Raw genomic sequence first — 22050 nt, forward strand, 5'->3', positions numbered from 1 at the left:
TGTTCTTATAGCACTTTGTGTTTGGTAACTGTGTAAGAAGGCTAATGGATGGTTAGAATACCTTTGGAAACCCTTGTGCAAGTATGTTATCACAGCTGAAAACAGTTTGACTGATTAGAGAACCCATAAACCTGACCTTCCTTTGAGCTAGTTGAGAATCTGGAGCATTACAATTGTTGGTTCCATTAAACTCTCAAAATGGCCAGAAAAAAATAACTTTTGTGTGAAACTCGACAGTCTATTCTTGTTCTTAGAAATGAAGGCTATTCCATGCGAGAAATTGCCTAGAAACTGAAGATTTCCTACAACAGTGTGTACTACTCCCTTCAGAGGTGAGCACAGGCTCTAACCAGAGTAGAAAGAGAAGTGGGAGACCCCGCTGCACAACTGAACAGCAAGACAAGTACATTAGAGTCTGTAGTTTGAGAAATCGATGCCTCACAGGTCCTCAACTGGCAGCTTGATTAAATAGTGCACGCAAAACGCCAGTATCAACGTCTACAGTGAAGAGGCTACTCCGGGATGCTGGCCTTCAGGGCAGAGTGGCAAAGAAAAGCCATATCTGAGACTGGCTAATAAAAGGAAAAGATTAATATGGGCAAAAGAACACACACTGGACAGAGGAAGATTGGAAAAAAGTGTTATGGACAAACAAATCCAAGTTTGAGGTGTTTGAATCAAACAGAAGAACATTTGTGAGATGCAGAACAACTGAAAAGATGCTGGAAGAGTGTCTGACTCTATCTGTCAAGCATGGTGGAGGTAATGTGATGGTCTTGGGTTGCTTTGGTGCTGGTAAAGTGGGAGATTTGTACAAGGTAAAAGGGATATTGAATAAGGAAGGCTATCATTCCATTTTGCAACACCATGCCATACCCTGCGGACAGCGCTTGATTGGAGACAATTTCATCCTACAACAGGACAATGACCCAAAGCACACCTCCAAATTATGCAAGAACTATTTAGGGAAGAAGCAGGCTGCTGGTATTCTATCTTTAATGGAGTGGCCAGCACAGTCACCAGATCTCACCCCATTGAGCTGTTGTGGGAGCAGCTTGACCGTATGGTACGCAAAAAGTGCCCATCAAGCCAAACCAACTTGTGGGAGGGGCTTCTGGATGCATGGGGTGAAATTTCTCCTGATTACCTCAGCAAATTAACTGCTAAAATGCCAAAGGTCTGCAATGCTGTAATTACTGCAAAGGGATCATTTTTTGCCGAAAGCAAAGTTTGAAGGAGAAAATTATTATTTCAAATAAAAATCTTTTTTTTCGAACCTTGTCAATGTCTGGACTAGATTTACAACTCATTTGATTAATAAAAGTATGAGTTTTCGTGGAAAACACAAAATTATCTGGGTGACCCTAAACTTTTGAACGGTAGTGTATGCCAAACTGGTACCAATAAAAACAGTTCAGTTGCTGAAGAAGCAAGACCTACACAGCTGTGTACATAGAAAATGAAGTGTTCTGGCTCCCCGAATATGATGCAAAAAAGCTTTTACTTTTAGAAATAGTTTTTATTATCTAAAAGTAGAAAACATTAAAAAGTTAAAAATTGATCCAGGTATCTTTCAGAAACTGGGAAATCGCTTAGGTGTGTGTATATATATATATATATATGTGTGTATGTATATATATATATATATATACTAGATGGCAGCCCGATTCTAAAGAATCGGGAGTCTAGAATCCATATATACTTTATTTATTCAAATGTAAGAATAATACAATTAATAAATAATAGTAAGAAAGAACAAAAAATGGCTGCACTCACCAGCTCTTGACAATTCTTGACAGTACGGCACATTTCTGATTGGTCGCTCGCGGCAGGCGGCAACCAATCAGAAAAGTGCCGCGCACCACGAAGGCATATATCTTTGTCCACCCTGAGCGGGTGTAGGACGCTGGTGACGTCACTTATCTCCGGACATTATCTCCGGACAAAGCCACGGAAGTTGGCACAAATTCCCGGAAGTAGTATTCTAGGCAATTATATATTAGATTTTAATGTTATCAGTGTTTACCTTTGAACGTTTATATTGTATTGTCCTGTCACCAGCCATGTGTACGATTATCGGCCGAAAGCCTCTCTGGAACCAATAATCACCCCATGTAAAGGTATCTTTATAAGTTAAAGATTCAGAATACTATGACTTTTATCATATCCTGAACAGTCAAGTTTTTTATGAACCGTTAAGGTTTTCTGGTTGAAGTAAAAAAAACTCTGAGTGTTTACAGTTTGAAACCATAAAATGTTGAAAAATTATGTCATTCTTGAGTATATCACTCAATGGTGCTCATAAACGTGTCAAATTTGATCTATAATATACTTTAATATACGTTACTTTAATCTTTAATATACTTAAGAACAGGGCCCCAGACATCACACAGGGGGTCTGAAACACCGCACAGTGGTCCAAAATATCGCTGTGCTCTGCCTGGGGCCCCATATGCTGCCTGGGGCCCCTGTGCTCTGCCTGGGGCCCCATATGCTGCCTGGGGCCCCTGTGCTCTGCCTGGGGCCCCTGTGCTCTGCCTGGGGCCCCATGTTCTGCCTGGGGCCCCATGTTCTGCCTGGGGCCCCTGTGCTCTGCCTGGGGCCACTGTGCTCTGCCTGGGGCCCCATATGCTGCCTGGGGCCCCTGTGCTCTGCCTGGGGCCCCATATGCTGCCTGGGACCCCTGTGCTCTGCCTGGGGCCCCTGTGCTCTGCCTGGGGCCCCTGTGCTCTGCCTGGGGCCCCATAGGCTACCTGGGACCACTGTGCTCTGCCTGGGGCCCCATATGCTGCCTGGGGCCCCTGTGCTCTGCCTGGGGCCCCATGTTCTGCCTGGGGCCACTGTGCTCTGCCTGGGGCCCCATAGGCTGCCTGGGGCCCCTGTGCTCTGCCTGGGACCACTGTGAGCTCTGCCTGGGGCCCCATATGCTGCCTGGGGCCCCTGTGCTCTGCCTGGGGCCACTGTGCTCTGCCTGGGGCCCCATATGCTGCCTGGGGCCCATATGCTGCCTGGGGCCCCTGTGCTCTGCCTGGGGCCCCATATGCTGCCTGGGGCCCCTGTGCTCTGCCTGGGGCCCCTGTGCTCTGCCTGGGGCCCCATGTTCTGCCTGGGGCCCCTGTGCTCTGCCTGGGGCCACTGTGCTCTGCCTGGGGCCCCATGTTCTGCCTGGGGCCACTGTGCTCTGCCTGGGGCCCCATAAGCTGCCTGGGGCCCCTGTGCTCTGCCTGGGACCACTGTGCTCTGCCTGGGGCCCCATATGCTGCCTGGGGCCACTGTGCTCTGCCTGGGGCCCCATATGCTGCCTGGGGCCCCTGTGCTCTGCCTGGGGCCCCATATGCTGCCTGGGGCCCCTGTGCTCTGCCTGGGGCCCCATGTTCTGCCTGGGGCCACTGTGCTCTGCCTGGGGCCCCATATGCTGCCTGGGGCCCCTGTGCTCTGCCTGGGGCCCCATATGCTGCCTGGGGCCCATGTGCTCTGCCTGGGGCCCCATATGCTGCCTGGGGCCCCTGTGCTCTGCCTGGGGCCCCTGTGCTCTGCCTGGGGCCCCATGCTCTGCCTGGGGCCACTGTGCTCTGCCTGGGGCCCCATATGCTGCCTGGGGCCCCTGTGCTCTGCCTGGGGCCCCATATGCTGCCTGGGGCCCCTGTGCTCTGCCTTGGGCCACTGTGCTCTGCCTGGGGCCCCATAGGCTGCCTGGGGCCCCTGTGCTCTGCCTGGGACCACTGCTCTGCCTGGGGCCCCATATGCTGCCTGGGGCCCCTGTGCTCTGCCTGGGGCCACTGCTCTGCCTGTGGCCCCATATGCTGCCTGGGGCCCCTGTGCTCTGCCTGGGTGTAGGACACTGGTGACGTCACTTATCTCCGGACATTAGCTCCGGACATTAGCTCCGGACAAAGCCACGGAAGTTGGCACAAATTGCAGGAAGTAGTATTCTAGGCAATTATATATTACTAGACTGTGGCCCGATTCTAAAGCATCGGGTATTCTAGAATATGCATGTCCCCGTAGTATGTGATTCGCGGCAGACTGTGCCCGTCGCTGATTGGTCGAGGCAACCTTTATGACATCATCGTCGCCATGGCAACCATTATGACATCTACGTCGATACTGTGCCCGTCGCTGATTGGTCGAGGCCTGGCGGCCTCGACCAATCAGAGACGCGGGATTTCCAGGACAGACAGACAGACAGACAGACAGACAGAAAGACAGACAGACAGACGGAAAAACCCTTAGACAATTATATATATAGATATTATAATATATATATATATATATATATATATATATATATATATATATATATATATATATATATATATATATATATATATATATATATATATATCTAATATATAAAGCTGAATGTGTGTGTGTGTGTATGTATGTATGTATGTATGTATGTCCGGGATTGGCATCTGAACCGTAGCAGCTACAGCCACAAAATTTTGCACAGTCACACGTCTGGACCCCGAGAGCGTCATAGGCTATGTTGTGAGGTGAAATTTTAACCCCGCGCTTTCCAATTCACCAAACAATTTTGCCCCTATCTACATAATGGGGAAAAAGTGAAAGGAAAAGTGTTGGAGGCGTCGCAGCTACAGGCACAAAATTTTGCACAGTCACACGTCTGGACCCTGAGAGCGTCAAAGCTATATTGTGAGGTGAAATTTTAACCCCGCGCTTTCCAATTCACCAAACAATTTTGCCCCTATCTACATAATGGGGAAAAAATGAAAGGAAAAGTGTTGGAGGCAAATTAACAGCTGCCAGATGTGAACAAGGGGGACTTAAAGAATGACAGCGATGGCACCAAAGAGTATATACTGTACAGTTGCTAAGGTGGGGCCCCAACATGGGATAATCACACCACCACGGGGATATGAACACACACACAAAATGCGCCACACACTACCACGTGCTCGAACACATATACCACCCTCAGTGCACATTTCACCACACATACACCAACCTCGCCACATAAAAGTAGAAACACAAAAGTCGCCGCTCAAAACTCGCCACGCGCAAAACTCTCCACATGCAAAACTCGCCACACGTGCAAAACTCGCCACACGCAAAACTTGCACACGCAGAAAAATTGCCACACGCAGAAAAATTGCCACATGCACAAAAGTTGCAACACATGCAAAAGTTGCCTCACACAAAACTTGCACATACTCAAAAGGCACCACACATAAAACTCGCCACGCGCAAAACTCGCCATGCGCAAAACTTGCTGCACACAACTTGCTACACTAACCTGTCACATGCAACTCGACACACAAAAAGTTGCTACACGCATGTCGCCACACAAAACTCATCTCACAAAAGTCCCTACATGCATGTCGCCACACGCAACTCAACACACACAACTTGACACACGAAACTCGCCCTAAAACACACACAAGTCTGGTATCCTTCAAAAATAAAAATCTGATTAATAAGCAGACAAACTACAAGAGCAACAAATGTACCATATAGGAATCCGGCAGCTGTCAGTCACATGACCAGTCTATTATGTGTATGTGTGAGCTAATATATACTGCCAGGGGGTGGGCTTACTGTTGGCTGGGGATTTATCAGGCTGCCATTTTAGCTTACAAATACTGAGGTAAAAATACTGACCAAATAACGTGTGAACGAGGGCTAATACAGGAGGAGATGGCATACAGCTATATACTATATACAGGAGATGACACACAGGTATATACTATTTACAGGGGAGATGACACACAGGTATATACTATATACAGGAGGAGATGACACACAGATATATACTATATACAGGAGAGATGACACACAGGTATATACTATATAGAGGAGGAGATGACATACAGGTACATACTACATACAGGAGGAGATGACATACAGGTATATACTATATACAGGAGGAGATGACACACAGGTATATACTATATACAGGAGCAGATTACCTACAGGTATATAGTATATACAGGAGGAGATGACACAGGTATATGCTATGTATAGGAGGAGATGACATACAGGTATATACTATATACAGGAGATGACACACAGATATATACTATATATAGGTGAGATGACACACAGGTATATACTATATACAGGAGATTACATACAGGTATATCTAATATATAAAGCTGAATGTGTGTATGTATGTATGTGTGTATGTCCGGGATTGGCATCTGTACCGTCGCAGCTACAGCCACAAAATTTTGCACAGTCACACGTCTGGACCCCGAGAGCGTCATAGGCTATGTTGTGAGGTGAAATTTTAACCCCGCGCGTTCCAATTCACCAAACAATTTTGCTCCTATCTACATAATGGGGAAAAAGTGAAGGGAAAAGTGTTGGAGGAAAATTGACAGCTGCCAGATGTGAACAATGAGGACTTAAAGAATGAGAGCGATGGCGACAAAGAGTATATACCGTACAGTTGCTAAGGTGGGGCCCCGACATGGGATACTCACCACACACGGGGATATGAACACAAACACAAAATGCGCCACACACTACCACGTGCTTGAACACATATACCACCCTCAGCACACATTTCACCACACACACACACCAACCTCGCCACATAAAAGTCGAAACACAAAAGTCACCACTCAAAACTCGCTACATTCAAAACTCGCCATATGCAAAACTAGGCTCACGCAAAACTCGCCACACGTGCAAAACTCACCTCATGGAAAACTCACCTCATGCAAAACTTGCAGACACAGAAAAATTGCCACATGTACAAAAGTTGCACCACATGCAAAAGTTGCCTCACACAAAACTTGCACATACTCAAAATGCACCACACATAAAACTCGCCACGCGCAAAACTCGCCATGCACAAATCTTGCTGCACACAACTTGCTACACTAACCTGTCACATGCAACTCAACACACAAAATGTTGCTACACGCATGTCGCCACACAAAACTCATCTCACAAAAGTCGCTACATGCATGTCGCCACACGCAACTCAACACACACAACTTGACACATAAAACTCGCCCTAAAACACACACAAGTCTGGTATTGTCCTTCAAAAATAAAAATCTGATTAATAAGCAAACTACAAGAGCAACAAATGTACCATATAGGAAATACGGCAGCTGTCAGTCACATGACCTGTCTATTATGTGTATGTGTGAGCTAATATATACTGCCAGGGGGGAGGGCTTCCTGTTGGCTGGGGATTTATCAGGCTGCCAATAGCAACCAATCACAGCTCAGCTTCTATTTTGCTACAGTTAATTAACCTGAGCTCTGATTGGTTAATATAGGCAACAAAGACATTCTCAGTATAACAAAGCTAATATATGTTGTGAAATGCTTCTATTTGCTTAGTTTTTGCCTTTTAATAATTACATTTCTATCTATTTGTTTTGTGGTTTTTGTGTGCAGAATAAATTTTTGTTAACACATTCTATTTTGCTAACAGCAGTCATTAACCCGGGCGAAGCCGGGTAGTACAGCTAGTATATATATATAATTCTCTCTAAACTAGCCTACCGTGGCTTGGCTGATTCCCTTTGGGAGGCTCACCAGTCCTGAGAGGCATTTGAATCCACGAAGCTACCTGCAAAACAAAACCGTTGCCCAATATAGTTGGGCTGGAGAGTAAAATGTTATTATTTGATTCCCAGTTGAAAAACTACCCCTCACACTACCACAATCTCTCCCACAGGCGACCACCGCTAGATCTATGTTCCCCAACTTCAGTCCCCATGTCCCCCAACAGGTCAGATCATGTTTTCAGGATTTTCTTAGTATTGTTCAGGTGAGAAAATCTGTGGCAATTTCTGATGCCTTGATAATAATTCCATTACCTGTGCAACACTAAGGAAATCATGATCTGTTCTTCTGAAATAGAAGAAGCTATGCTTTTACTCAAATTAAACAAAACAGGCGCCGATAGGTTCTTGGCCCTACACTGCAGAATATGCCACTACTGTTAACCCTCACTTCACTGGCTATTTTACCTCCTAAGAAATAGACGTTCACCTCGTATGATATCCAAGTCAAATTTAGACTAAATGTTGTGGTCAAACAATAGAACCAGGTCCCTAATTAACATTGACATTAAACTTCTAGCAAAAATCTTAGCTCAGTGCCTCAACATAGGTTTGAGTTATTTGATACATGTAGATCAGGTCCACTTTGTACCGCATTGACATGCCTCTGATAATGTGCACTAGGTCTCACATCTGCTACACCAATGCAGGCAAAGCAAGCGAGACGCAGTCACCCAACAGTCCAAGTACATTACAATAACTTCTCTTCTTCCTTTTCAAGGTTGCCCCCCATCTCAATGGTTTTTGTTACTTACTATTACATCCCTGCATCCCAAACTAACAGCCTTCATCTCGACTCAAGTGTGTGTGACGTCAAGATTGCATCAGTCTGACATTAGCTTTATATTTGGAGATGATATCCTATTCTTACTTACCTCCACTCAAACCTCACTCCGTGCCCTGCTGTTCATTTATCCAAGTTTGACTTCATTTCCAGCCTTGAGGTCAAGCAATCAAATCCTATGCTCTGAATATTTAAAATGTCCACTTTTTTTGTAATGCATTTGAAACACATCGTTCCTTTTCAATGGGCCTCTGGCCTTATGATTACAGAGGCATCAAGTTGACCGCAAGCTTCCCTTTTCCACAACATACCCGCGAACTCCTCTCTCTATTACAAATGGGGGCAAACTTCAACTTTCTTGGCTAGGTCATATATATGCCCTTAAATGACATTACGTGTTATTATACCTTTTCTGTGTCTATCCAAAACCTGTACCATCTCACTACCTTAAAATAAGGTAAAAAATAAAAGAAAACTTAACTCTTTTGGAAAGGAGGACTCCACATGTAAATAGGGCCACACCCTACCGTCACTACCTTAAAGGCGGCTTAGAGGTTCCCAACCTAATTAAATACTACCAGGCAGCTAAACTGGCCCAACAAACTCTATATCATGCATCTGTCAAACCCCTTCTCTTACTTAGCCTGGAAGCCCCAAAATGTCCCCATTAGCTCTACATACCCTAATATGGCTCCCCCTACCCAACGTTAACACATTTTAAATCTTATAATGTCTAATTCTCTTAAAATTTGCTACTCCTTTGTGAAATATTCCTCTTCCCTCATTTCTCCCTTTTCCCCATTAGCATCTCTTTTGGGTTACCCCCAATTTCCCCCAGGCGTGGAATCCCTATTAGCATTCCACAAATGGACTACAGCAGGCACTACTAGGCCTCATCTAATGTGCAGGAGATGGAATCCTCCATTTCCCCATCCTCACAGAAAAATGTAGTCATCCCTCCAAAGACGTAATCCGATACTTCTACACCATACTCTCTCACCCCATTTGAACAGTGATATTGTCTAAACCCACTGTCTCGCTTGTCTATACCTATCTAAACCATACCACCCACAGATGACACTTTACCTACACCTTTCTCTTGGAACCTCATGTTGGCTCCACACTAACTGATGGATCCAAATTTGGTCCGTTACCACGACTGACCACCTTAATACTTGTGTGAGGCCATGATGAGAGTACCTGACTCCAGCCAGAGTAGCCAAAGCCATGCCCAACTAATTCAGTGTTTTAGAGGATGCAAGTGCGCACCTCGTCAGGAATCAGCAGCGTCTGACAAGTGATGTCATCATCAGTTAGATGAGCTGAAACATCACAACCCAACTCCTTTCAGCTGGAAAAAAAACTTGCGTGAAAACTCCAAAAGTTGCTAAATTTTGGTGCAATTAATTGCAAGTTTGGCAACTTGCCAAACATTTGTGACTTTTCAAAGCGATTTATACCAGAATTCTGGTGAAATTGCTTTCAGGACCAATCTTTTGTTTATCTCTCATGTTGAAGGCAAAAAAAATTAAAAAACAATTCCTGAATTACTGTTTTTGTTCATCTGTCCTACCAAAAAAAAAATGGAACCACAAAAGTCATATTTACCCTTAAAAAAAAAAAAGTGAAAACTACAGTTTTTTAGTTTTTTTCTTGAAAAAAAATGATTCTATTTGTTTAAAAAAATATGATCGGGATATGAAGATAGAAAAATAAATGAGTAATGTACAAAAGTAATAAAACATAAATCTGTATACAGTTGGTATTGCCATGACCATACTGACCCACTGACTAAAGTTAATACAGAATTGCTGGGATTTTTTTTTCCTATGTATTCCCATAAAAGGTTAACAAAAGTAAGGTGGGCTGTATCTACCCTAAAATAAGAAACACAGTACTTCCTGAAAAAAAAACATGCACCCATACTGTTATATCGATGGGAAAAAAAAATATTGTTCCTGGAATGCAGAGATTACGTAACCTCGAAGGTCCTATCCCAATATGTGGTAGGTGTAGTAATAATAATATTAGTAAATACCTTCAATATAGAAAGACCTTAGCAGAACCATACTACATCTCTGTCGCTTACCCCATGTTCAGGGCATTGCAGTAGCTTAGGTATCCATGGTTACGACCACTCATATAGTGACATTTAGTTGTTAGTGGTCGTAACCATGGAAATCTAAGCTACTGCAGTGCCCTGCACATGGGGAAAGCGACATAGTGATTTAGAAGAACTATGCTAAATTCCAAATTGAAGGTATTTCTTCTTCTTTTTCGTCCTCTTCTTCCTCTTCCTCCACCTCTACCACAGCTGATGGGAGGTGCAGGGTGTTGCAATCCTGCCGATCAGACCTTAGGCTAGACCATCGATGTTAAAGTTCTGGACAACCCCTTTAACAAAAATCAACTTTGATTTTTTTTTTGTAAATGAGGCTACAAGTGCACCAAGGGCAGGTCACATCCTGGCTACTGCATCAATCTACTACACTATTCTGTGCTTCACTGATGTTGCTGCTGATAACATTGACACAGTGGTGCAAAAAAGGCATTAGTCAAGGCCCTGCCGCCAAAGATTCAGCGTGGATCTTCTCAGCGATACCAAATGCTTTTGCGCCCCTGAAAGTACAGTGTATCTGACCTTGTCGTTTATAACACTCACCTGCGCTGCAATCTGTTTGTGTCCCTGAAGCTTCTGAGTCCAGTAGAAAGCTCCTAGTTTATTTTTATTTTGTGTATCCGATTTCATGGTACCTGCTATTTAACTTGTTATCCATTTGTTGTGTAGGTGCTTATTCTGCTCCACTACCTCTCCGCATTGTCCAGATTTCTGCAGTCATGTCTGCTGGTCAATGCTGCTTTGCTGACAGAAGACAGGATGTGCCCGTTATTGACGGCTTTATTCTCACTGCTGTTCGTCCAGCACAGGAAGGCTTTCGGTATGTGTGCTGTAATACAATTTGTGGTGTTCCCTTCTTGTTAATTGGCATTACTATACATAGCTGTCCATACAGCCTTGTAAACGGTGATCAGTGCACACACGATGTCCATGGAGATGCCGATACTGATGAACACAAGGTAACCTTGGAAAGATGGGCCTGTATAAGACCAAAGTGTATGATCCGTAGGCTGCTTTACTCCAGAATAATACATTCCTATTAATTTAGCCAAAGCTTGAATGAAAGCATACATTGGGCGCTTGAGTCATTACAGGGTAGTTCCAAATTGTGTTTGCAGGCGTTGCCCCCACCCACCGCCAATGGTGCGTCTTCATCCATCACTATTTAACCCTTGCCAACATGGCCGATATATACAGCATGTGAATATCTTCATCTGTCCCATAGAAATTGACACTTTTGCTTGGCTTCATTTCAATGGTTGACAATGGACACCCGTTCTTGTGATTTGTAAGGACCTTTCTATTCCTTTAGTGGACAAACAGTGCAGTCATGCAGCTGTGGGAATTGGGGGGCGGTTGGCAGACACAGCCGAGGTCCACGAAGAGAGGGCGAACATAGAGACATGAACATGTTTATAACCACCTCTGCCTTCCTGAGCGCTATATACAGAGCGATAAGCTAGTGCTGTGTATACAGTAAATGTCTGAACTAATGGCACATCCTCCTCCATACACCGCGTTCATGTGATCCCCGGGTCTAGTGAGAGCAGAAGCTGCTGGGTCCTGGGAGACCCAGTCAGCTTTGTTATGTCGCCTGGATGAACCTGGGGATAATATACCAGCCATGTCTACAGGGGGAAAAGTATTTAAATGTTATAATAACCCCTGAAGATCTATTATGATAAGGTATTTTGGGCACAGCAGCCAATCAGATTTTTAGATTTCTGTTTTCTTGATTAGGTTTTATAATTGAATAAGTGGTTTGATTGGCTGCTTGATCACATTTTGGATGATTTTTATGCATTTTTAATAATAAAGTCCATATTCTGGTGTAGGCAGTTGATTACAATGCCAGAGATGAAGAAGGTACAGTCAGCATGAATGACTACTCCTCATATATAACTGCTATGAGATAGAAAATGTTAAAGACCCATGCGTTTCTATTAGATTTATATTAACTCCGTTCTTTTAAACTTGCCCATCCCTTAATGCTGCATTTTCTCCATTTTTATGCCTTTAATACAATATCTTCATCGCTTCAAATGTAATTGCAATTTAAACCCTTCAGTAATGCACCATTAAGTCTTCCTACAATTGTACTTGCTCTACAATTTTATTCAAATGGCCAAGTTTGTTTTCTTCACTCTGCTAAATACGGTCGAACAAAAACTTAATGGTAACTCAGCAACGTACAGCGAATGGAATCTTTGAGTTAATGGATTTTTTTTTTTTTTAAAGACAAAAATCTACCGTACTTGTTAAAAATTTGCAGAGCTTTACCTTCCAGATGTTGCAGTTTGTCACTTGGAATCTCCTGTCCACATCCCGGACCTCTGACTTCGCCACTTTTGTTGTTCATGATCCTTCTTTCTGGAGGTGACCGTTATTAGTCAGAATAAAACCACTGCAGCCAATAATGTATCGGGGAGGACACAAGAGGCGGTTTACCAGAGTCCAAAATTTGAAAAAGTTGTATATTTTTTCGATTGAAAAGTTGTGCCCTTAAAAAGTGTAATCGCTAGTGGTTCATCTGTGCTCCACTGTGAGTCGTATCAGTGTCAAAATTACCCTGACTCGGTTCTCATGACGGAGCAGGCAGCCACAGGCTCCCTGCCCCACCGCTCTCCGTCCTGAGACTACAGACCAGATCGTTCTAGGCCTATGGCTTACACCATATCAGTACCAGACGGACTCAGGACTCAAAAAGGGGAGTATAAAATGTATGTTTTGTGGGGGGTGGCACAAAGGTGGCATTATTGCTTTTGGAATGGACGCATCATTATTTTTTTAGGGGACACTAAGTGAACATTAATTGTTTTAAGTGGGCACTAGTTCCTGGGCTAGATGGCACAATACTTGCTGTCACCGCTTGACCCTTCCTTATATTGCTCACTAGTAAAGATCCGTTTATGGTGGTCTTTGCTCATTTCAGAGTATTCAGCCTCTCCTGTGTGTACTGTATGTATATCGTCTCTGTTCTGGGCAGTTTGGGCTGTGTGATGGCAAACATTTCTATTTCTAAACGTCATCTTTTGCAGTCAGCACATCAAACAAGTGGTAAAAGCCTTTTATGTCCGGTCTTTTATGCAGCTCTTCGCTTTTAACATTTTCCCAAAATGTTTTCTAATGTGGCCAGTGCAGATATTAATCATCTATTATGATAAATTCATATGTGCATTATTATTTTAGATATCGAGCTAAAAGCTGCAATTTATCAGTCATGGACAGACATATTTTTATTTTTAACCACCTTGCTAAGAAAAAATGGGCCAGGTGTTATCTCTCCCATTACAGCTGCATTGACAAAATGTGGGATTGCATTCTTTGGTAAGATACAGATTCTTTAATGTACATTTTTTTCAATATTGTAGAATATACTTAGTAAAATGTGTATTTTTGTTTCCATTAATTTCCTTTCCCAGTAGGTATTAATTCCATGTGACTACTATGTATCCATCCACCTACTGAGCACAATATTATTTTCAGATCCGATATTCTGTGCTGGTTAATTTTATGTCTTGTATTTTTATTTAGTTTTACATTTATCTTCTTTATATGCAAAGCCCCAAATTGCCTGCATTCCCATATGGATCCATTTATTACAGATACATTTCCATTATTGCTATAGGAAACTGTATTTGCTGATGTGCAGGGAGTCTCCAACCTATGTACCATCCCTACTTATGAAAGTCAGATATTCAACACAAAAAACTAATGTTCCCCTCTGGCTGCCGTCCAGTCTCCTTTTTTTATGCTGTCGTATGCCACATCTCTGGCTCCTTCATTATAGACAAGGACGCCCGTCCGTATCCAGGCCGGAGCTTTCTGCGCATCATAAGATCGTATTGTCATCTCAACCTCATGACACACAGTAAGCTCTGGTCTAGATAGGGCCAGAAGTCCTGGCCAACAGGAAAAGAAGGGGATCGGATGGCCATGTGGGTATTGGTTAAACAAAAACCTCTCCTCTTCGGTCGGTCACTCCACTGCCTAGCATATCAAACTTCTTTTCACCATTGTGCCCTGTACCTCCAGCACTCACAGCCGCATCCACAGCCTAAATGTAACTTTGCGTGATAAGGTCGCGACGTTGATGTTGTGACTTTAACATGTGCAGTAACCTCCAATGAGTGGACACAGCGATAAGTCCTGGCCTACAGTGAAGTGGCTGGAGATGGGATGCGCCTGATGACCCTAAGAAATGAACCATATGGTGGCTGTTGAGCAGCAGGATGGCCAAAGTGGTCAACGGTCAGAGAAATATTTGGATTTTTGTTTTATTTTCCCCAGTCCCTGTTCCATCTTGCATACATATCTAGGTTCCTAGCAAAGTTACAAAACGTATTTAGCTTGTGACCTGGAGATAGCCTGTACTTGTTAAATGTGAATGAATTAAATGCGATGCCACATGGATCAGAGTTCATTACTTCCCCTTCTAACAATCGGTGGGTGTCCCACCTGTGGATCATGTATGATGATGATTTTTTAAATTCAGTAACCCCTTTATGTTGTAAAAACTTGCCTGCATTAGGCCACCACAATGGCAGGAGCCAATTGCATATACCTCTATTATCAGCATTCAGTACAGTATGCAGTATACTACAAGTGTCCCGTGTCATGCCTGCAGACCCCTTCTTTGGATTTTGTATGTTTTTGTATATTAAAAGAGCCAATATTTTTTTTCCTCTAGACACCATTTCTGAATTCTTAGCGTTATCCGAAAAACATCTGCATCTGTGCGTGGCCAGCTTGCAATTTCTATCAGTTCTTCTAGCAGAAGAAGGAAACCGACAACCGGAGTCACAGGAGTCTAACTCAACACTCACTTCATTACTAGATGGAAATCTCCGGATGGGAAGCAGCCTGTGCAAAATCATTTTACAGGTGAGTGTTTCTATGTGCGATATGCATACACTGTACACTAGTCTGCACATAAGGCAATAAACCTCTCATCACACTGTGGCATATGACACTGGTAGTGTAGATTGGATTTTGCACCGTCTTGCATAAGAGACAGCCAAGCAGATGTTCTTACGAGGGGAAATCATGTTATTTTATCCTGTGGGAGAATTCTTTGCCATATGTTGGCAGCGAGTTTCTTCCGGGATCTAAGGTCTCAGACATGGGGGATAGTCATATTTTCTGGCTCTGGTCACTAAGCATTTCTACCTGTAGCTGTTTGTGAAATTTGGGAGGTTGTCATTGCAATCCAAGATGAAGTTCTCATGTGGCCGGTTTATAAATGTTTACATGTATGGTTCTATAACTATGTAAATTCTTGTATATTTTCTTAATGCAAAACCTTGATATTGATGTAGATGTATGAAGAGAAATCGTCAGAGGACCCCATCAGACAGATCTGTGTGAATTGCTTAATTCTGCTCTTGGCCGTCAGCCGGAGCGCCCAGGCATACAGCCTACAAGGTGAGCTTTTAGACGTTGTTTTACACAATGGATTCTATTAGACAAGTGGCTAAACCCATGTGGTTTCCTTCTGGCTCCAGCTGGGGCGCACCACTAAGGTACCTAAAAAAGACATGTGTTTTACTACAATCAGTACAAGCAATTCCTAGAATTAGTTCTTATGACGTCCATATGCACAAACTAGTTTTGCAAAGCCATATGTGGTACCATATGTAGAAAGTACTTATGTAAAATAAAAAGACACAGGGCGTAGGACATCATGCGGTTTGGAAAAAAGAACAAGGCTTCTTATTGTAGCAGAGCAGTTCTCAGCTGCAGAATATGTCTAGTATTTCCTTGTAATGTAGTGTATGCTTTCTGTGGTTAAAAAAAAATAAATATAAATGATGCTCTCCGTCTCCTCAAGTTGTGACATTTCTTAAAACAAAAAGCAAATTAAGTCTGTGTGTCCATGCTGCAGATTTTACCGCTGCGGAATCTCATAGCTGTAAAATCTGCAGCATGTTGATTATTTCTGCAGAATCACAGCAATTCCTATGCCATAGGATTGCGTTGAAATGCTAACTTTATGCAAGGGGCTATGCCCACCATGCCTAAAGTGTGCGCTTCATGTGCAGATGGTACCCAGGGTGGAGGAGACTCTCCTCCAGGCCCTTGGGAATCATATTTCTGTAAAAAAAAAACAAAAAAACAATTAAAATAAAAAATAGGGTTATACTTACCTTCTGATGGCCCCCGAAGTCCTCCCGCCTCGAAACGGTGCACGCGCTGGCTTCTGTTCCCAGGCATGCATTGCGTGAGTCACCTGAGATGACGTCACGGTCACGCGACCATGACGTCACAAAGGTCCTTCGCGCAAAGCATCCCTGGGAACGGAACGTACCGGGAGCGCCACTGATGAGATCGGGGGCCGTCGGAAGGTGAGAATAACCATATTTTTAATTTTTTTTTATTATTTTAAACTTTCTATCTTTTACTATTGATACTGCATAGGCAGCATCAATAGTAAAAAGTTGGTCACACTTGTCAAGCACTATGCTTGACAAGTGTGACCAACCTGTCAATCACTTTTCCAAATGATGCTTCAAATCTCTTGGAAAACACAAGCATTCTGCAAGCTAAAAACGCTTGCAAAACGCTAGTGTTTTGCGGGAAAACGCATGCGAATTCCGCTTGCTTTTACCTGCGGCAGGGAGTTGCGGAAATGCTGCGGACATTTCCGCAGCATTTCTGCAACGTGGGCACATAGCCTCAAAGCATGTCAGCCCATAAATTAAAAGACGTGGCTTTCTTTTTGAGAAAGGAGTTGTGGAAGGCATCTCTATGAAGGTTTTATGGAATTGTGTTTTTTACTATGTTGTTTGTACTTGTAGCTCATCTTATAGATACCTGCACGGAGAGGATGAAACATGTTCATGCCCAGCTGACTCTGGAGTCACTAAGACCAGCAAAATCTTCACAGAAAAAAAAGGTATTGACACAGTGATCATATGAAATGATAGACGTTGTGGGTTTGTGTCTTCAAAGGGGTTCAATAATTGATTACAATGCCGAAAGGGTTTGTTCTGTATCAATGAGGAGGTGGAGATTCACTCCTCTGTGTGCCAAAGTCCCCATTGTAGTGGAAAAACTTTCCAGACTCTCTGTCTCGTCCATCTGATTTATCTATCTAATTAGACCCATTAATGAAATAATTCCATTAAACTTTTTATTGGCTAAACCTGTGTAAAACTGTATGTAGTGTAGGTACGTTAATATACTCAGCAGTCGCCTTCTTTCCCAGTATCCAGCACTCCTCTGGTCCTCTTCTCACTGATGCGACTGCTTGTCCACCTCGCCGGATCACACTGCACACTTTTTGTGAGCTGGAAGTCCCTGTTACATTGTAAGTCTATGGGGGTCATGACGAGGCTCCATATGTTTACTTTATAAAAGCAGCTTCTGACTAACGCATAGACCCCAGTGTGGTCTGGGGAGTCACAGTAGCAGGCACATGAGTGAGAAGAGGACCGGAGCAGCACTAAAAACCAAGGAATACAGCTCTCGGTGAATATATTAATACATCTACATTACGTATACATAGGTTTAGTCAAAGGAAAGTTTAGTGGCTAGTCTTTTGTAGTGTATGACTAAAAAGTCCTATACAAAATGCTCTTTTGTGCATACAGTTTCTAAGAACTTAAACACATTTCCTGAGGAAGTAACTGAAGGCGGCAAGCATATTCAAGATTGAGAGTGGGTAACTTGTGAAGTCGGAACCTATTATCTCTAATGCCAACTGGTTTAGATGTTCTTTCTTTTTAGCTTCCCTTGTCCAGCTCATACATAATGAGTAGCTAATTTCCATACATATATGTCTACCACTTGATCACTTTTATAAATTGTTTATTAAAAATGACTTGAAAATAAAGGAATGTCATAATACAGAGGTTTGTGTTATTATTTGCTTTCCCTTATATTGGTTTCTGGAGACGCCACATGACAGCCATTATAAATACAGTTTCCAAGGGACTTGTCACTAAACATTCTCCTTGAATGCCAAATGTGCCTTGTCCTCCAACACTCTATACTGAAAAAGATTGGTCTTGTCTTGCCAATCTTAGGGGTTGTCTTGTCGGAATATATTGATGACCTATCGGATCAGTGGGGGTGGGGTGCAAACCTTACCAATTAGCTATTACAAGTTCCATAACGATGCAGCACTGCTCAGCCCCATTCGCTGTGTAGTGGCGGCTCCCACTGCAATGCACTGTGATTGGGCGGCATGTATCAGCTGACAGGTTCCCGTTAAGTCTGGAATTGCTGGGTGACCATCATACTGATAACTGTGCTTGACTTTCACAAGTCTTTCCCGAACTTAGGTGATGTACTTGTATTGTAATGTGGGAGAAATCTTTAAATTGGGGGAATATTGGAGACCACAGAAATTGAGTTTTCAAATAAATGTTTTTCTGAAAAGAATTGTTGGTGGCAATCTCTACTCGTTGTCTATTATAGGAGGAGAATCTATGCAAGCAGTTAAAAGTCAACATGAATCTTCTGAGGAACTGTATGTACAGAAATGAAGAGTGTAAAGTAAGTAGTTATCCTGTACTCCGAGCATGCTCTCCGCATAATGGGGGAAGAATAGTCTCACACACAGATTGTTTTCCACACTCTTGATGAGGATGTAGGTTTTTCAATTTTAACAAAGTGCTATGCCATGTCCTAGCAGAGTTGTGATCTGTACAAAAGTGCCAGTGTCTTCCCTCTGAACAATCTTTAACCCTGTGGTTAAAACAATACTAATTATGAATGAAATATGTATTGGGAATGACTTGTGTTTGGACTTTGAGTGAGCGACTTTGCATCACATTGCTAAAAGTCCCCGTAAGTTGTTAATAGTGGAGCTAGAAGACTACAGTGTAAGGGCCCGTTCAGACGGTGGCAGTTTTTTGCATTCGAGTTCTATTTGTGTTTTTCCTGCATTGAACTTTTATAGTAGTAGTCCTCAACCTTTCTTGTGAGCCACATTCATCTCAGAGAGGGTCATGAGCCACACCCAGAGGCCACCTCTGAGAAGAGACATCAGCTCAGCTTATCGGCATAGTAATAGCCGAAGCTTCCTAACAGAAGTCACTCTGAGGCAGGGTTCTTGCATCCAGGGGCTCCCAGCTTGCCCTGATTCAGTATCTTCACATCAAGCTTCAGGAACCTCTCCTCACAGGTAGTATCATCCTGTGTACCGATTACCTTAGGTAATTTATCTATCCACCACAATGGCAGACCTCTCCTCGCAGGTAGTATCATCCTGTGTACCGATTACCTTAGGTAATTTATCTATCCACCACAATGGCAGACCTCTCCTCACAGGTAGTATCATCCTGTGTACAGATTACCTTAGGTGATTTATCTATCCACCACAATGGCAGACCTCTCCTCACAGGTAGTACATCCTGTGTACCGATTACCTTAGGTAATTTATCTATCCACCACAATGGCAGACCTCTCCTCACAGGCAGTACATCCTGTGTACAGATTACCTTAGGTAATTTATCTATCCACCACAATGGCAGACCTCTCCTCACAGGTAGTACATCCTGTGTACAGATTACCTTAGGTAATTTATCTATCCACCACAATGGCAGACCTCTCCTCACAGGTAGTATCATCCTGTGTACAGATTACCTTAGGTAATTTATCCACCACAATGGCAGACCTCTCCTCACAGGTAGTACATCCTGTGTACAGATTACCTTAGGTAATTTATCTATCCACCACAATGGCAGACCTCTCCTCACAGGTAGTATCATCCTGTGTACAGATTACCTTAGGTAATTTATCTATCCACCACAATGGCAGACCTCTCCTCACAGGTAGTATCATCCTGTGTACAGATTACCTTAGGTAATTTATCTATCCACCACAATGGCAGACCTCTCCTCACAGGTAGTATCATCCTGTGTACCGATTACCTTAGGTAATTTATCTATCCACCACAATGGCAGACCTCTCCTCACAGGTAGTATCATCCTGTGTACCGATTACCTTAGGTAATTTATCTATCCACCACAATGGCAGACCTCTCCTCACAGGTAGTATCATCCTGTGTGCCGATTACCTTAGGTAATTTATCTATCCACCACAATGGCAGACCTCTCCTCACAGGTAGTACATCCTGTGTACAGATTACCTTAGGTAATTTATCTATCCACCACAATGGCAGACCTCTCCTCACAGGTAGTATCATCCTGTGTACAGATTACCTTAGGTAATTTATCTATCCACCACAATGGCAGACCTCTCCTCACAGGTAGTACATCCTGTGTACAGATTACCTTAGGTAATTTATCTATCCACCACAATGGCAGACCTCTCCTCACAGGTAGTATCATCCTGTGTACAGATTACCTTAGGTAATTTATCTATCCACCACAATGGCAGACCTCTCCTCGCAGGTAGTATCATCCTGTGTACAGATTACCTTAGGTAATTTATCTATCCACCACAATGGCAGACCTCTCCTCACAGGTAGTATCATCCTGTGTGCCGATTACCTTAGGTAATTTATCTATCCACCACAATGGCAGACCTCTCCTCACAGGTAGTACATCCTGTGTACAGATTACCTTAGGTAATTTATCTATCCACCACAATGGCAGACCTCTCCTCACAGGTAGTATCATCCTGTGTACAGATTACCTTAGGTAATTTATCTATCCACCACAATGGCAGACCTCTCCTCACAGGTAGTACATCCTGTGTACAGATTACCTTAGGTAATTTATCTATCCACCACAATGGCAGACCTCTCCTCACAGGTAGTATCATCCTGTGTACAGATTACCTTAGGTAATTTATCTATCCACCACAATGGCAGACCTCTCCTCGCAGGTAGTATCATCCTGTGTACAGATTACCTTAGGTAATTTATCTATCCACCACAATGGCAGACCTCTCCTCACAGGTAGTACATCCTGTGTACAGATTACCTTAGGTGATTTATCTATCCACCACAATGGCAGACCTCTCCTCACAGGTAGTATCATCCTGTGTACAGATTACCTTAGGTAATTTATCTATCCACCACAATGGCAGACCTCTCCTCACAGGTAGTACATCCTGTGTACCGATTACCTTAGGTAATTTATCTATCCACCACAATGGCAGTGTATGCACATCCAGATCTGCTCTTCAGTACAGAGCCACTCACAAAGGTGAGCAGCCGAAGACCTTCTCTTCATAATTACATGCTAGACCCAGTGTTAATGTTCTATGCGGACAGCCACGGGCAATGCCTCACAGGCCCATGGGCCACACAGTGAATAGTCCTTTCTTTTTAGCAGCGAACACAGGCTTTAGCCACAGCAGCTGGCTTCTGTCTCCTGTCACCTGCTGCTCCGCCGCTCCCCCTTCCTTGCCGTCTTCTGGGGCAATGACTCATGTATAAGTCGAGGGGGCATTTTCAGCACAGAAAAAGGTGCTGCAAAACTCGACTTATACACAAGTATAGACGGTAAGTGTTACCATCTGGGAAGGGGGTGGGTCCTCCCAGCATATTCTCACCTTATCCAATCAGTGTTGACTGCCATATTGTTTGGGGGGGAAAGGAGAATGATGGCACTCAGGTTCTTTTCAACTCAAAGACTATAGACATAATATTATTATTTGTATGTGTCTGACTTGAGCTTGGCTTA

General features: G+C 43.4%; 1 protein-coding gene across 2 annotated transcripts in view; it reads left to right on the forward strand.

Moving 5' to 3' along the window:
• RTTN (rotatin) overlaps positions 1-22050 on the forward strand; it is a 273895-nt gene that overhangs the window by 221919 nt on the left and 29926 nt on the right. For both annotated transcript variants that reach the window (XM_077270109.1, XM_077270108.1), the window contains exons 40-45: positions 11120-11270; positions 13640-13777; positions 15141-15334; positions 15769-15874; positions 17248-17345; positions 18872-18949. In XM_077270109.1, the coding sequence (XP_077126224.1) occupies positions 11120-11270; positions 13640-13777; positions 15141-15334; positions 15769-15874; positions 17248-17345; positions 18872-18949 (765 nt within the window). The remainder of the gene's footprint in view (positions 1-11119; positions 11271-13639; positions 13778-15140; positions 15335-15768; positions 15875-17247; positions 17346-18871; positions 18950-22050) is intronic.

This window comes from Ranitomeya variabilis, chromosome 6 (genome assembly GCF_051348905.1).
Source record: "Ranitomeya variabilis isolate aRanVar5 chromosome 6, aRanVar5.hap1, whole genome shotgun sequence".
In the NCBI taxonomy this organism is placed as follows: Eukaryota; Metazoa; Chordata; class Amphibia; order Anura; family Dendrobatidae; genus Ranitomeya; species Ranitomeya variabilis.